Here is a 15,565-nt window from a genome sequence, read left to right as displayed (position 1 = left end):
AACCGGAACAATTGAAAACGAATAAATGACCCTTCACTTTTTTTTTCTTTCCCGCCTTGAATTTCTTTGGATGGCGGCGGAAAGAAAGGCTCTAGCACGGGCCAATTTTCGAAGGTCCAGCGCGCCATTAGTGCCGGGCGGTGAGGCGCGGCAGCGGCAAGAGAACCGTGCCTGGCATTAATTATTGCATTGGTTTGCCATGGAGATCTTTGGATGATCAGGCGTTTATCGGGGGTGGTCTCTCATTCTCCTTGCTCCCATAGCCATGTCTCTGAGGAGGGCATGTCCAAGCTACCGTCATAGATCTTCTTTCAACCCATCTTTAGCTTCCCAGTAGGGATATCCGCCGCCATGGCTCAAAACTGGCACCCGGCCGTTCAGGTCGTCATCAACGGCCATCCTCAAGCGCAAGCTCATGCTCCCAGCGGGCAGGCTCGCCGTTGGCAAAGGCCGTTGGCTGTGGAGGAGGCGTTGCAGTACTCTCCCATGTCCAGCTCGCCGATCTTCGGTTTAGGTCAGACTGAGATAAAACCCCTTTCTGTGAACAAAGTGAACTTTAACTAACTGATTGACTTGTCTCCTTAAGATTGCATCCTACGCCCGGACGTCGGTCGACCCCCCAATACGACCTCCATTAATCACATCCTCCAGTCCGGCCGTACAGCCTTAAGTCAGCTCAATGGCGAAATCCAATCGGGACGAGATGAGTCGAATCGCTTGGAGACATCTCGGGAATACTTGCAGCAGTTGTTGGATGGTGATCAGTTGACCGAATTGTGAGCCTCATTAATGCTTCATTCTTATATCATCTGCTCACCTATCTATTCCGGTAGCAAGTTCAAGCTGCCGACAAGCTCGATTAGCACTCAGCAATCACCTTCGACAGCGGCCAACGATCATGTCGCCAGCAGCAACAAGCTTGGCTCATTTGCGAAGATGATGTTGGATGCTACGGATATTGCTTTTCGATGTAGGGCTTTATCGTTTCACATGGGCTTCAGAATTGAACTGACAATGTACAGATCCTACGCCTGATGATATGGAACCGCCGCACAAGCCCACTTCCTTTAACGAAAAGCAACCTGCCGTCGCACATAGACCTGCACCCACACCCTCATCCCGACCGAGTCAACAGACAAGTCAACTGTCGGTGGTGATCCCCGTCAAACCACTGCCACCCCATATAGACGAACACGGCATGTCGAAGAAGAGAAAGCTCAATGCTGATGGGGGCGAGAACCTTACGGCCATCCGACTGAAAGACCAAAAGGAAGAGGCAGACGCTGCCCTAGTCAAGTTGCAGGACATGCTTCATGAGATCTTCGAGTCCGAGGATCAGCTCGACCCCAGTACATCCTCCGGTGCGGCTGCTGAACAGACAAATGTGGTCTTTACTACACTTCATGCACTCGAGGTGAACGGACCCATCCTTTCGTCCGATGCCCATACGCGGCTACAGAAGGCAATCAAGAAAGTGGTTGGGTACAATCGACTCCAGGATATCCCATCGGACTATCTTAATAGGATCCAGAAGCTTTGTGAAAAGCCAATCATTGCTGCCCAATCGCCGGATCTGAGAATAGACGATCCCTCGAATGAGTCTGAAACACAGGATTGGTTAAGAAAATTGGATGACATGCAAAATGCTCTTCTTGCTATTGGGAGTCTTCTACAAACAATGTCTGGGACCCAGACGGAACGAGATCTTTGTCCAGAGGATTTGATTGAAGCCATACCGAATGTTTTTAACCAAGTCTTTGATCACTGTATCATCCCGGCTGTCCAGGCACGTCCTGGAGGCAAGGATGCGAAGTATTTTGAGTTCTTCTCTGCTCAGAAACGGGTTCTTGGTTCATTAATCCAGCAAAGCAAAAAAGTACTTGCTCTCTTCGCAGATTTCCTCTCGCGGATTGACGTCTCAGAAGGAACAGTCACCGCCGCAGAGTTTTTCGCAGCTAAGTTAATATTCGTCGAGAACTCTCACACGGAGAAGGACTCTACTGTCGGTGTCCAAAAATACGAGTCGGTTCGACGCGGAGCCATGGATGTACTGGCCAAGATTTTCTCCAAGTATCCCGCCCAGCGCCCATACATCCTGGACGAAATCCTTGTATCACTCGAAAAGCTTCCATCTACCCGGCAGAGTGCCAGGCAGTTTAAACTTGCCGACGGCAAGAATATCCAACTTCTGACTGCATTGGTCATGCAACTGGTGCAGACGACTGCTCTGGACGTTCCCAACTCAAGGGCGTCTCGAATGACGCGCAAGCCACCGGGATCGGCCGAAGATGAGGACGATGATGAAGTGCTTGGCGATAGCCAGGGTGTAGATGATGATCAGTCGAACATGTCCATGGAGCAGCTTGCGACGAAGGTCAACCGTCTACACGATAACGCAGTACGCAGTGCCCAGTACATTGTTAAATTCATCGTTCAACGAGCGATGACATCTACCAAGACCGGCGATCAGCCTTATCGAAATATTTTCGACCTTTTCACCGAAGACTTGATCAGCGTCCTAGGTTCCACAGATTGGCCGGCTGCGGAATTGCTTCTTCGTATTATGGCCTCTCACATGGTTGGTATCGCCGAACAGGACAAAAGTTCTGCGACGGCGAAAAGCATGGCTCTTGAGCTTCTAGGGTGGATGGGATCTGCCATCTCTGATCTTATAGTGACTGCTCAGCATCTGCTGCCTGCCATGGAGGAGTCTGATAGCGATCTCAGCGAATCCCTCAAACAGCTGTTCGAAGAGTATTCGAGCCGCGCTTTGCATCCACAAGACCTTGTTGTCGCCGAAGGCCCTTATCGGATGACGCTTGAGTATTTCATTCAAGACCGCAGTGTAGACAACTGGCAGCTTGCTAGTGCTCGCGGATTCTATCTTACCCAGTGGTCCAAAACCTTCTGTTCCGTTTACTACAACTCTGAAGACAAGGACGAAGTCATGTACGACGACGCGACTGAAGACCTAGTTTCACTCTTCTCCAATCTTTTCTCCGACCCGTTATGGCTTGAGACGCACAGGTGAGTACTTTCTGTTAAGGCTCACGGCACCTTACTGATTCGTTTTCTAGACAATTCAACACCGTTCCTACGGCGCATGGCAAGTTTGCATACATCCTGACTGTCTTGAACTCAGGGTTCTGCAAAGCTTTCGACACAATTCTCAAAGTCTTGCTCAACTCGATTGCGAGTGACCAGGCCAAAGTTCGGAGTCGTAGTTTGAAAAGTGTAATCTACATGCTCGAGAAGGATCCAAGTCTTCTCGATAGAGATGCCTCGGTCATGCGGGTAATTCTCCGCTGCGCCACTGACGCATCTCCAATGGTCCGCGATTCCGCGCTGTCCTTGATCGCAAAATGCATTGCATTGAAGCCGAAGTTGGAAGAGGACGGCTGTCGGGCTATCTTGACCTGCGCCGCTGATCCGACTGCCGGTGTACGGAAGCGCTGCATCGGACTTTTGAAGGATATCTACCTCAATACGTCGCGTACTGAGCTGAAGCTTGCGATCATGGATAGCTTTCTGCAACGTACAGGCGACTTGGAAGATAGCGTGGCGACTTTGGCGCGACAAACATTCGAGGAGATCTGGCTGACTCCCTTCCACGGACTCATCGACTCTGCTCAGGATGGCCCGAAACTCAAGGTCGGTCTTGATGAGAGGGTAACACTCATAGTCAGCCTGGTTCAGCGAAGTGAAACAGCGCTCGACACCTTGAACAACTGTCTTAAGAAGGTTCTATCCGAAACCTCCAAGACAGCGTCTTTGAACTTCAAAGTATGCAAAGCAATGGTCTCTACAATGTTTGAGAAGCTGGTCGAAGGTACCGATTCGACGAAGGAATTCCAGCAAGCGCTTTTGCAAACAATCACTGTTTTTGCAAAGGCCAACGCAAAGTTGTTCCGCCCTGACCAACTGGAGACTTTGCATCCTTACATTGGACACCTGGCCACGGCGGAGGATCTTTTCCTTTTCCGCTCGGTGGTAGTCATCTACCGATGCGTATTGCCATATTTGTCGTCCGCCCACAATACCCTGCTGAGGGAGGTACAGAACGATCTTTTTAAAAGCGTTGCAAAGCTTGCTCGCTCAGAGCTGAACGAAGTGATGGCGTGCCTCTGGACTATCAACGGAGTTCTACATAATACTGACCGGCTGGTAAAGCTAACCATTTCCGTGCTGAAACCGATACAGCACTACAAAAACATAGATCTTTCGGATAGTGCGAACGCGGCAGTCTTAGCCAGAGCCAAAAGCTACATTCGCATTGCAGGCTGTGTTGGCAGACACTGCGATCTTGAAAAGTACGAGCCGCATTTCAAGAATGCATTCCCGTCGTGGGGCGGGGGCTCAGTGGCTGGTCTAATGGTGGATGCCATTATACCCTTCACCGTTCAGAAACAACCGCTTGAACTAAGAGTCATGTCACTGGAGAGTTTGGGATCGATTTGCCAGTCCTGGCCAGGCCAATTCAGTCGTGATAACCCAAGGCAGATTCTGTCCATGGTCTTCAAGGAAGATAATCCGAGTCTGCAAAACATTGTGCTGAGGTCATTCTCGGAATTCTTCGCAATGCACGAAGGCAAGGCCGAGAAGACTGTGCTACCTGCTGCGGAGATTGCCGAGCAGGAGAGTGCCACGCGACTAGGAGGTTCTTTGAAGGCCAGCGACAACGATGGTGCCGCTGCTTTGATTGCCCAGCACTTTTTGCGGAGCATGCTTCGAGTTGCACAATCGCGGCAAGACTCGTACGCTCTGACTGCCATTGAGCTGATTGCTAGTATCAACCGTCAAGGATTGGTTCACCCTAAGGAATGTGCTGGCGTCCTTGTCTCGTTGGAGACATCAACTGTTCCAGCGATTGCGAAGGTTGCGTTCGATACTCACAAGATGCTTCACCAGCAGTACGAGTCGATGTTCGAAAGAGAATACATGCGTGCTGTTCAGGAAGCTTTCTACTACCAGCGCGATGTGGTCGGAGACCCCAGTGGTGCATCAAGCCGCCCGTACATTGCCAAACTTGCGCCGCTGTTTGATATTATTAAAATCAGCAACAGTCGCTACCAGAGAAAGTTTCTCTCGAACTTGTGCTCGAAAGTTGATTTTGAACTGAAAAAGCTTGAAGCCACTGGTGACCCACCCGAGCATCTCTTACTATCGCGGTTTGTGGCGCAGAACCTCGCGTTCTTCGATTACAACCAAATTGCTGAACTCGTACCGACAATCGGCTGCATGGAACGCATTGTGTCTGCGACTGGGACAGTTGTCGCCCACTCGATTGAGACCGACATCTTTACTGCTAAGCCGGAGCCCACTACCGTGGAGGGAATGCCTGCTCCTGCACCAGAGGGTTCAGAAACTCTGGCACCCTTGCAGCAGTATAATCCCGCTACCCTGCGGCTTTTGGCCACTGCTGCTGCATCCCTTTCCATGCTCTGGGAAGCACGGACCTATCTCCGCCGCTTATATGGTGTCACAGCGAACGCACGCGTCAAAGAGGCCAAAGCTGCATCGAAGGAGCTCAGCAAGTCAGCCACGAAGGTCCACGGCGTGACTGGTGACAAGTTCTGGGATGCTATCGCTCGAAATATGAACGCCTTGAGCAGCGAACAGAGCATGATCGATAAGTGCCGCGAGTTTGCAACTTTGCTTAACATCGATGACGAATTCAAGGTTGGAGGTGATGAAGATGCCGAGGGGGACAATCTGGACGCGGCCACCGACATGGATGACCCGGCAGCCGGTTGGGGCACAGCTGGTGGACCCCGGCCGGGGAAGCGCAAGAACTCCATGTCCGGACAGAGTCCTGTCAAGCGTCCCCGGGGCCGAAAGCCTGGCTCTGGCAAGAAACTGGCCAGTACGGAGCCAGGAGCAGAAGAGTCGGACTGGAATTGAAAGAGGTGCCGGGACCGTTGATCGGGTTGGCACCATGACCCGTGTATTTTTGGCTGTCTATTATCTACTTATCTACCCAAGAGGATGCATTTATGGGATCGGGACTGGCGTTCGGAATGCCGACGAGGTATTACTTACAACGGTGGGTGGGAGGCGTACTGACATTATTATTATTATATTTTTTCTTTCCTATGTGTGATGAGATGACCATATCTTTAAGACAATACCATATGCCTAGTAACTAGATGAAATTAAATAAACAAACAATGAGAACAAACAAAAATAAGACGGTGTATAACTACCTATTTCTGTATAACATTTCCGATCGAGCAAATGGCGCCAAGCCGGGCCCTGCAGGCCGAGCGGGTCCAAGTGGGCTTGGCCAGATGACGTCGAGGTGCAGTGGTTTCAAAGTGTTGTTCTTCCTCCTTGAATCTTCCCTCTTCTTCTCGCAGTCAGTGTGTCTCTTTCGCTGTTCTTTTCCACGGCCACTTTGGTGTCATCCTTCGTTATTACTTTCCTCCTTTCCTTTTTCCCGTGCCATTGGGTCTCTTCGCGGATCGATTGTCTCCAGCCTGGCCCCTTCGCAGTGACCGCTCATTCCTCCTGTCAGCTTAGACGCCATGAGCGCGGCGCTGCTCCGGAGTCGTCCGGACCCTCATGCCTTGAAAAGGATAGCTCTTCTATCTCGTCGCTATCAATCTTCGAAGTCTCCAGCATCCGCAGGCCTCGCTGCCTCCCGAACCCGGTTACCTCATCGCACCGCGACAGCTCAATGCTTGGCGTCGCGTGCCTTTTTCAACCCCCAATACACCGTCCGGCATAACTCTACAATCCCTGAAGCCAGCGAACCTCCTCGGAGGTCCTCCTTCCGCAATGCCATTTTCAAGTCCTTTGCCTACTGCGGCGGCTTCATTGTTATGAGCGGTGCTGCCGTCGTGGCGTTCTTCATCTACGATGCATCCACCTACCGCGAACACTCGAGTGCGGAAGACATTCCCGTTTCGGAATTGGCGCTAAATCCCCGGCGTGGTGGACCTAAGAACCTCCCCATCGCGGAGGTCTTGCTTGGAGATAGTGATTCGGAGGCTAAGCTGGAGCAGAAGGACAAGCCCCGTCTGGTCATTTTGGGTACGGGTTGGGGTAGCATCGCGCTTCTGAAGCATCTCAACCCCGGCGACTACCATGTCACGGTCGTGTCCCCTACCAACTACTTCCTGTTCACCCCTATGTTGCCCTCTGCGACGGTGGGAACTTTGGGGTTGAGGTCGCTTGTCGAGCCTGTTCGTCGGATCGTGCAGCGGGTGCATGGACATTTCCTCAAGGGTGAGGCGCAGGACGTCGACTTTTCCGAGAAGTTGGTCGAGGTGTCCCAACTCGATGCCAATGGCAAGGAACAGAGATTCTATTTGCCTTATGATAAGCTCGTTATTGGTGTTGGTACGTTCGAAACTTATTTCTTCTTCCGTTGAGTTATATTCCGTGAAACTAATTCTCCGATCCATAGGTTGTGTTACCAACCCTCACGGCGTTAAGGGACTCGACAACTGCCACTTCCTGAAGTCGATCGACGATGCCCGGAAGATTAAGAACAAGGTTTTGGAGAACATGGAACTTGCCTGCCTGCCCACGACTAGTGATGACGAGCGCAAGCGTCTCTTGTCTTTTGTTGTTTGCGGTGGAGGCCCGACGGGTGTTGAGTTCGCCGCGGAGCTGTTCGATCTGCTCAACGAGGACCTTCTTTACTCCTTCCCTAAGATCCTTCGGAACGAGATCTCCGTGCACATTATCCAGAGCCGTAGTCACATTCTGAACACCTACGATGAGGCTCTCTCTCGCTATGCTGAGGTCAGTCCAGTGTCCCCATTTGTCAATCCAGGAGTCATCAGAACTGACCGACCACACAGTCCCGTTTCGCTCGCGACCACGTCGATGTATTGACAAACGCCAGAGTGGCGGAGGTCCGCGACGACCGAGTCCTCTTCACGCAAGAGGAAGATGGCAAGCGCATCCTGAAGGAGATCCCAATGGGCTTCTGCCTGTGGTCTACTGGTGTCGGTACGTATATACATCTCCCAATCATTCGACAGAAATACTCACACTTCAACCAGCCCGTGCCGATCTCTGCAAGCGCCTCTCCGACAAGCTTGAATCCCAGAACAACAAGCACGCCTTGGAAACCGACTCTCACCTTCGTCTCATTGGCGCACCCCTCGGTGACGTCTACGCCATTGGCGACTGCTCCACCGTCCAGAACAACCTCGCTGGCAACATCATGTCCTTCCTCCGCACCATTGCCTGGGAGAAGGGCAAGGATCCCGAGAAGCTGCACCTGACCTTCCGCGAATGGCGTGAAGTAGCAACCCGTATCCGCAAGCGTTTCCCTCAAGCCTCGAACCACCTCCGCCGTCTGGACAAGCTCTTCGAGCAATACGACAAGGACCAGTCCGGCACTCTTGAGTTCGGCGAACTCTCCGAACTCTTACACCAAATCGACACGAAGCTCACTTCCCTGCCTGCTACTGCGCAGCGCGCGAACCAGCAGGGCGAGTACCTGGGCCGCAAGCTGACCAAGATTGCGGCTGCATTGCCGGGTATGCAGGCCAACCAGATCGATTATGGTGATCTGGATGAGGCATGCTACAAGGCCTTCAAGTACAAGCACTTGGGAAGTCTGGCATACATCAGTAACGCTGCTATCTTCGACTTTGGCGGTTTGAACTTTAGCGGTGGTGTCCTGGCGATGTACCTCTGGCGCAGTGTTTACTTTGCTGAGAGTGTCAGCTTTAGAACGAGGTGTATGTTGGCCATGGATTGGGCCAAGCGGTCGTTGTTTGGAAGAGGTAAGTTGTTTATTCCCTCGATTCCATCCTTTCTTTTTGCTTTATAGTATCAAATTGCTAATGGGTTGTTAGATCTCATGAGCTTTTAAATGTGCTTTTTCCTATGTCCATCTTCAGCGGTGATGCGCTTTTGATATCCTGATCGATTGCTGTCACCGGACTGAAGGTCATATATTATCATGGCCTGCAGTCATCACACTACCACTTTTTCTATATCTTCTACTTATGCCCTATGAACAGCTACTGAGTAAATAACAGAATATTTCTTTTACTTTTATAGCATTGAGTGACTGCTCAAGCCTATCTGGATCCAGTGACAAATTCCATGCTCTAACCACTACATTGTAGAACAGTATACAGACCTTGATTCATCCCCGCACTTATCTGCATATGAGATCACCAGAGATTCATTGTTCATGCATTCCTGTGGAGTCTGCTTTTTCCACTAAGCATATTGCTTGTTCTCCCCTCTTATCTCACCCTTTGATAATCTCTTCACCTGCCACGCGGGGAACCAACTCGGCACATCTACACTCCGGATCATCCTCATTGCTATTTTCTTCGGTGTACCTGGAATGGTATATACGAGTCATGATAGCCTACACCGGCTGATCCCAACTTATTCGGGTAACGAGAACTATGATATCCCAATTTTCAGACCAAAAAGATAGCTTCTTGCCCATCTATATAAAGGGAGACAAATTTCCCCTCCCTTCAAGTTGTAACATCCAACTAAGTTCTCTCACCTACATCTACTGAATTACAAGAACCTTAACCAATCCATCATACCTCAACCCCACCATGAAACTCTTCTCCATCCTTCCTACTGCCCTCCTTGTGGCTGCTGTAGCGGCCATCCCGCTGAGCGACAAATCCGATGCGCAGGATAGCGATCAAGCTGCTAAGCTCAGTGTATGTATCAAAGACTTCCAGTCACATACTTCTTATCTCTCTTCTTGGATTCACTTCTCACTAACATGCATATAGTGTCCAGACTTGAGCTCTCAGTTCTGCTGTAGTGAATGTACTGGTGCTGCGGCATCGGGTTTCCTGGGTGCTTATGGCCAGTTTAGACCTGAAATTTGCTGTCAGCAGAATTGTGGATGTACTCTTTCGTGAGAGGGGTTTTTTGCATACTAGTACTACTTAACTAGAAGTCATGCAGCCGGAAACCTTTTCAGCAGCAGAATAGTATGTAGTTCAATCAGTGGAGTATCAATTTATGGAGGTGATGTCATGGGACTAATACCTCAGTATATAGTAACTGTTCAACTGATAGAAAGTAATGTGCCGGGTATTGAGGGCTTCACACCCTCCTCGGTCTTTCTTATTGAGTCTTGTGCGAGGGTGATTGAATAGCAAATTTATATTGCTTATTTCTGGGTATCGTACCCCGCTCTCTGACCTCATTTGGGCCTTGTGCAGATTTTAATCTTGTTATCCTGATTGGTTTTGACCTTGCTATCACTTTAGGACTGGGAAGTGTGTCTAATCACCAAGTAGCTTTTGGATATGAGACCTGATCACAAGATGTAGATGCCTTCGGAAGAGTAGAATACTTTATTTGGACTACTATCTTCCAAGCCAAAGCCTGATACCTCCAACGCAGCAGCAACGCAAACACACCGAGACTTTAGGTTCTGTAGTCTGAATAGATAGTAATCATACCAGTGTATCACTGCATGTTTGAGATGGAGCGGGGTTCATTTAGAATAATGATATCTGCCTGCATATTCCATCGATCATGTGTATGTCTCATCGCCCTACTATTCCCTGTTTTATAATAGTTGCCTTTTTCTGTGTACCCCCAAAGATTCACTACACCTGTCTGTCGTTCTGACAGCCATAGCCAGAGACACACAAGTAGTAATAGTAGCTCAATAGGGCTTCTATCATTTATAAAAGAAGGGTTCATTCTCCCCTTGTTGTACGATTATCTTCCCACATCTCATCCTTCAATCTTAAGGCCTATTCAGCCCCACCATGCAAGCTCACTCACCCAATGTACCTTTGCATGTGGCAAAGCCGGAATTCAAATCAATCAAATTACTTTTCTTTGTATTATATTAATATAACAAGTGCACTTACAAGATTTCTTATACTTTTTCTATGTTCAGAGTCAGTTTGCTTTAAAAAGAAGTAGTAAAGTATTTATATTATTATAAATAAAGAGTTCACAATGCAAAAATACTAATCAGAGATAGTAATAAGAAGTAGCTGTATAAAGATATAAATTAAATTATAATATATATTGTCTTAGCCTCATAGCTAGACTATTCAGTGCTTGCATTTTGATCTTCAAAGATAGTTCAAGATACTTCGGAGCTGGGATTGGTCTTGTTCCAGTTCAGCTCCTGTTTGCTTTTTTTCCGGAGACTTCCCTTCTGGGCTGTGTACCATGAGGTCATCGCTAATTAGACTTAGATAGTACTATTGGCATGCTACTACCGCGTAGTGTATTTCCGTAGCCAGTAACATACATTCACACAGCTGCGGAGCTTCTATTTGTAGCAGGAAATATAGTACTACTTCGGCCATCTTCATCATCTATATAAAGGCACCACTGTCCTCCCAGGTCTACAGCTCATATTATTATTCATATCCTCATCATCCTAGAAACATCTAAACCTTTCAGTCAACCAATTACTCAAGATGAAGCTATTTTCAATTATCTCTACCGCTTTTCTTATTACTGCAGTAGCAGCCATCCCTTCGATCAACGAAGCCGAGAACCGTGATGTCCATCAAGGCATGAAGCGAGAGGCGGAAGACAACAGGAACTATATAGTATGAAACCGTCCAACGATCCTTTGCGTGTTAAATTTTTTTTCTACATAGAAGTTATCACTGTCTTCTCTGACCTTCAACTCCAATCGCATCAATGTTGTGTATCGTGTGACTGATATATGATACTACTAGTGTCCAACCGATGAATCTAACCGTTGTTGTGACATCTGCATACTTCAGTCTCAGACTGGTTGGAATATACCAACTTGCTGCACCAACTGTGGATGTACAAAGAACTTTTAGTGGTTGTGAGTGTTATGGTCTGTGAGTTTCATGCCTCGACATAGGTTTTCCCTTATCCGATGAGATAGGCTTCTCTATGTTGTAATGTGAATACAAGGGCTTTAATTGACCTGGATGCCCTGTATAATTGAGTGGTGTATGCTACATTGAACTACTGTTGGACGAGGACAGGTTAGCTTATAGATAAGCAATGAGTAGGAAGGAATATCGAACACCATTGGATCTTGACTAGATTAGGCCTCAAATCTTAATCTATGATAAAATACACTACAAAACAGAATAATATTACAGAGTAAATGGTTCCCCGAGCTAAGCCATTCCTGGGGGCTGTGAATGCTCTTCTTTTCTTTTTTTTTCCCCTTAAATCCCAAGTCAGCTTGTGCTATACTATTACTCCCTGAGCCCTATCTCAGCCGCAGCTATCTAGTAGTCTACGTATTTTAGTTTATTATATGACCGCACTACATTTGCCACCGAAATAGATAGGAGCATTTTCCATGGACAATACATTATTGAACTAGCTACTACATAGTATGTTCATGGAGGAATTATATAGAAGCCTTTTTCCACCACTGGGATTGTGAATTGGTACCGACACTAGGCTTTATCTATCTACATGTGAATCTCGTAGTAGATATATGACAGATCTATGCAATGCTAGTGCATGCTAAAGCACTTTCCAATCATCTTCACTATCTTCTTCATCACCCCTTTTTTAAGGGTGTTTGTGTATAGATTATTTGTTTTTTTTTCTCTACTGGAGTCGTTGTGATTGTGTACATAAAGGTTTTATCATGTAAAAAGAATCAAAACAAAATTGTTGTGTTGTCAGCTAGTTCCACTAGTCCAGATAATCAAATAGATATCGGCTCCAACCCCCCCGTCCAAATCGTATCCTTCCTCTGATCCGCATGCGTCGCCTTGAAATCCTCATACTTCCGATCATGCCAATTCGTCGCCGTCACCAACCCCCCATTACTATCCACAAACGTGGCACTGTTCGATGGCCGCAAGAAATACGCAATGGTATACCAATCAACCGTCTGTCCCTTCGCCGGGACCACACGGTGGAGACAAGATCGTAGCTTCTTCTGCGAAAGAAACCGCAGAGAATCACCAACGTTGATCACGGCGCATCCGCGACGGGGTTCGACGAACTTCCATTGTTCCTCTTTTTGACCCAGGTCTGCGGCGGATAGAACCTGTAGACCCCATTGGTCGGTGAAGAGGACGGTGATACTGCCGATATCGATGTGCTTGTTGTGTCCATTATCCCGTTGACTTAGTCCATTTCCCTTCTACCAGTCTTGATATACTACATTCAGAAGCATGACACGAGGACCTACCAACAGACCAGTCCGAATCGCCGGCTGTGCCGGAGGAAACACCGATCGCTGGGATGCAATCAAATCTTTTGCCAGCGACCCCAGCATCGATGCTATTATTGGAGACTGGCTCTCCGAGTCCAACATGGTTGGAACGGCAGCAATCAAGGCGCGAGATCTCACGGAAGAGAACGAGCAGAATCGCTCAAAGGGTGCCTATGCTAAAGAGTTCCTGCAATGCTTCGAGCCTGCCATTGCAGACCTAAGCGCTCATGGGATGAAGCTCGTGGTCAATGCGGGTGCGTCAGATACAGAGCTCCTTGCAATTGAGTGTCAGAAGTTAGTCCAGCAGAGTGGGCATGGTCATTTGCGCATTGCGTGGATTGAAGGCGACGATGTGACGGACGTTTTGCTTGAGCAGAGGAAAAAGGGTGATGAAGGCTACCCTATTCGACTCTCGGGTAAATCGTTGGTGGAGGTCGATCCCAATTTTGTATTTGCGCAGTGTTACCTTGGTGGATGGGGCATTGCAAAGGCTTTGGCTGAAGGTGCGGATATTGTCATTTGTGGGAGAGTCTCGGATGCTTCTCCTGTGGTTGGTGTTGCAGCGTAAGTTGTCCACAGCTGGGCTTGTTTTCCAGACTGAACGGAATACTTTGGTACTGACACAACTGCAGATGGTGGCATGGATGGCCTGAGAACAATTATGACGAACTTGCACGCGCATTGATTGCTGGTCATCTTATTGAATGCTCTGGGTATGCCACTGGTATGTCCAGCATCACTTTCTGCCTCCATGCAGGATCCAACTAACACCTCGAAGGCGGTAACTTCACCGGATTCAAGTCGCTCTTAAAAGCAGGAAAGCATCTCAAGCTCGGATTTCCCATCGCAGAGATCGAAGCCAACGGCGAGTTCACAATCGCCAAAGAGAAAAACACCGGAGGATGCGTGACAGTCGAATCCTTGACATCGCAACTCATATATGAAATCCAAGGCCAATGGTATCTCAACTCCGATGTCGTTGCTGACCTGACAGGAGTGAACCTGGAACAAATTGCCCCAGAACAAGTCCGGGTAACAGGCATTGTGGGCATGCCACCTCCCCCGACGACAAAACTAGGGTTCACCACTTTCGGAGGATATCAAGCCGAATTCCATGCTTTCATGACGGGACTCGATGTTGACGAGAAGTGCAAGTGGACCGAAGAACAGATCCGAGAGGCCATTGGTGAGGATATCCATCGGTTCACTCAACTGAGATTCCATCGTATTGGGTCCCCGTCCCTTGATACTACCTGTCAGGATCATGCGACTGTGATGTTTCGGGTCTTCGCGCAGACCAAGGACCCAGAGATTTTGCGGACGGATGTACCTAGAGATTTATTCAGATGGTGCATGTCGACGTTTCTTTCTAGTTGTCCGGTTGGTCACCCTACTTTATCACTGGTCTTCCTGTGGCTAAGATCTTATAGGCCCTAACCCCCAGCAACGACCCCCGACAAGTCCATGCAAAACCATACTACAACTACAACACCGGACTCATTCCTCAATCTGTCCTAAATCAAAGAGTGCACCTCCTCGCAACTGATCCGAAGAAAATCATTACAATCGACCCACCCAGCGTGACGCAAACATACGGAACCCAGCCTTCCCACGAAACAGAAAACCCCGTTGATATCTCTGCCTTCGGGGAAACGGTCAAAGCCCCCCTGGGTTCCGTCGTCTATGGTAGAGCTGGCGACAAAGGAGCCAACTGCAATGTGGGCTTTTATGTGAAACACCAAGATGAATGGGACTGGCTTAGGACGTTCCTTACGACGGACAAGATCAAGGGGCTGCTGGGACCCATTGAGTATTCGGGGAACCAAATTGACCGATTCGAGATCCCTGGTGTCAGGGTGGTACATTTCTTGCTCCATGATCATCTTGATCGGGGGTATAATTCGTCTTCGAGTTGTGATGTTCTGGGGAAGAATACGTGCGAGTTTCTGCGGTCGAAGACGGTTGATGTTCCCAAGGTGTTTTTGCAGCGTTATTAGTTTGCTTTCAGCTGATTTAGTATGCTGCGGTTGCTTATGCGTTTATGCCATGTCAATGCATGTTATTCGGACTTTTGAGGAAATTCTTGGAAGAGTTTATTGGTAACTGAACAATTCATGTTCACTCTCTGAATACAGGCCAGTTGTCTTCCTGGAAGATAATGGCTATTACTACTATAATATGTCTGAAGTGAATTTGAATAATGTGTTATTATAGTGACAGAGATGAAAGGTACTAGTAGTAACTAGATCCTTTGCTTTTCCTCTCAGTAATAGTCTTGAAATAGAACAATTGAAGCCGTTTATAGACAGCTCGGTCGATATAAATATATCCTTGGTTCTACTGGCAACTGTCGACACATCGCTTGAAGAAGTAGTATATCTACTGATGAAGCTAGCAGCTTCCTTCATAGCATAGAATTTA

At 48.3% G+C, this 15,565-nt stretch overlaps 5 protein-coding genes across 5 annotated transcripts; all 5 read left to right on the top strand.

Annotated features, from left to right (window-relative positions):
• The first annotated feature begins 230 nt into the window (after positions 1-230).
• On the top strand, positions 231-6,175 carry BO85DRAFT_474069 (putative sister chromatid cohesion protein Mis4). Its single transcript, XM_025662651.1, has 5 exons — positions 231-514; positions 587-776; positions 834-970; positions 1,023-3,027; positions 3,078-6,175. Exons 1-5 carry the CDS (start codon positions 352-354, stop codon positions 5,899-5,901), a joined length of 5,319 nt encoding a protein of 1,772 aa, XP_025521523.1. The 5' UTR covers positions 231-351; the 3' UTR covers positions 5,902-6,175.
• A 179-nt stretch (positions 6,176-6,354) lies between these two features.
• On the top strand, positions 6,355-9,060 carry BO85DRAFT_465391 (putative NADH-ubiquinone oxidoreductase 64 kDa subunit). The gene is made up of 5 exons (XM_025662052.1): positions 6,355-7,341; positions 7,409-7,749; positions 7,809-7,959; positions 8,013-8,744; positions 8,817-9,060. The coding sequence occupies exons 1-5, from the start codon at positions 6,525-6,527 to the stop codon at positions 8,831-8,833; spliced, it is 2,058 nt and encodes a 685-aa protein (XP_025521522.1). The 5' UTR covers positions 6,355-6,524; the 3' UTR covers positions 8,834-9,060.
• A 472-nt stretch (positions 9,061-9,532) lies between these two features.
• On the top strand, positions 9,533-10,002 carry BO85DRAFT_444827 (uncharacterized protein). Its single transcript, XM_025659122.1, has 2 exons — positions 9,533-9,656; positions 9,732-10,002. Exons 1-2 carry the CDS (start codon positions 9,546-9,548, stop codon positions 9,861-9,863), a joined length of 243 nt encoding a protein of 80 aa, XP_025521521.1. The 5' UTR covers positions 9,533-9,545; the 3' UTR covers positions 9,864-10,002.
• Positions 10,003-11,346: 1,344 nt separating this feature from the next.
• On the top strand, positions 11,347-12,038 carry BO85DRAFT_444826 (uncharacterized protein). Its single transcript, XM_025659121.1, has 2 exons — positions 11,347-11,531; positions 11,664-12,038. The coding sequence occupies exons 1-2, from the start codon at positions 11,397-11,399 to the stop codon at positions 11,772-11,774; spliced, it is 246 nt and encodes an 81-aa protein (XP_025521520.1). The 5' UTR covers positions 11,347-11,396; the 3' UTR covers positions 11,775-12,038.
• Positions 12,039-13,103: 1,065 nt separating this feature from the next.
• Positions 13,104-15,141, top strand: BO85DRAFT_495600 (acyclic terpene utilization AtuA family protein; the record flags this gene model as incomplete). The annotated part of the gene is made up of 4 exons (XM_025663941.1): positions 13,104-13,708; positions 13,777-13,868; positions 13,923-14,470; positions 14,575-15,141. The coding sequence occupies 4 exons, from the start codon at positions 13,104-13,106 to the stop codon at positions 15,139-15,141; spliced, it is 1,812 nt and encodes a 603-aa protein (XP_025521519.1).
• Positions 15,142-15,565: the final 424 nt, after the last annotated feature.

This window comes from Aspergillus piperis, assembly GCF_003184755.1.
Source record: "Aspergillus piperis CBS 112811 unplaced genomic scaffold BO85scaffold_1, whole genome shotgun sequence".
NCBI lineage: Eukaryota > Fungi > Ascomycota > Eurotiomycetes > Eurotiales > Aspergillaceae > Aspergillus > Aspergillus piperis.
This window is presented reverse-complemented; position numbering and strand designations above follow the sequence as displayed.

Coding starts and splice junctions, on each gene's coding strand:
- BO85DRAFT_444826 (XM_025659121.1), top strand. CDS start 11,397: ATGAAGCTATTTTCAATTATCTCTACCGCTTTTCTTATTACTGCAGTA. Junction 11,532..11,663: donor AAGACAACAGGAACTATATA/GTATGAAACCGT, acceptor TGATACTACTAG/TGTCCAACCGATGAATCTAA.
- BO85DRAFT_444827 (XM_025659122.1), top strand. CDS start 9,546: ATGAAACTCTTCTCCATCCTTCCTACTGCCCTCCTTGTGGCTGCTGTA. Junction 9,657..9,731: donor ATCAAGCTGCTAAGCTCAGT/GTATGTATCAAA, acceptor ACATGCATATAG/TGTCCAGACTTGAGCTCTCA.
- BO85DRAFT_465391 (XM_025662052.1), top strand. CDS start 6,525: ATGAGCGCGGCGCTGCTCCGGAGTCGTCCGGACCCTCATGCCTTGAAA. Junction 7,342..7,408: donor TAAGCTCGTTATTGGTGTTG/GTACGTTCGAAA, acceptor TCCGATCCATAG/GTTGTGTTACCAACCCTCAC. Junction 7,960..8,012: donor CCTGTGGTCTACTGGTGTCG/GTACGTATATAC, acceptor CACTTCAACCAG/CCCGTGCCGATCTCTGCAAG.
- BO85DRAFT_474069 (XM_025662651.1), top strand. CDS start 352: ATGGCTCAAAACTGGCACCCGGCCGTTCAGGTCGTCATCAACGGCCAT. Junction 777..833: donor GGTGATCAGTTGACCGAATT/GTGAGCCTCATT, acceptor CTATTCCGGTAG/CAAGTTCAAGCTGCCGACAA. Junction 971..1,022: donor TACGGATATTGCTTTTCGAT/GTAGGGCTTTAT, acceptor GACAATGTACAG/ATCCTACGCCTGATGATATG.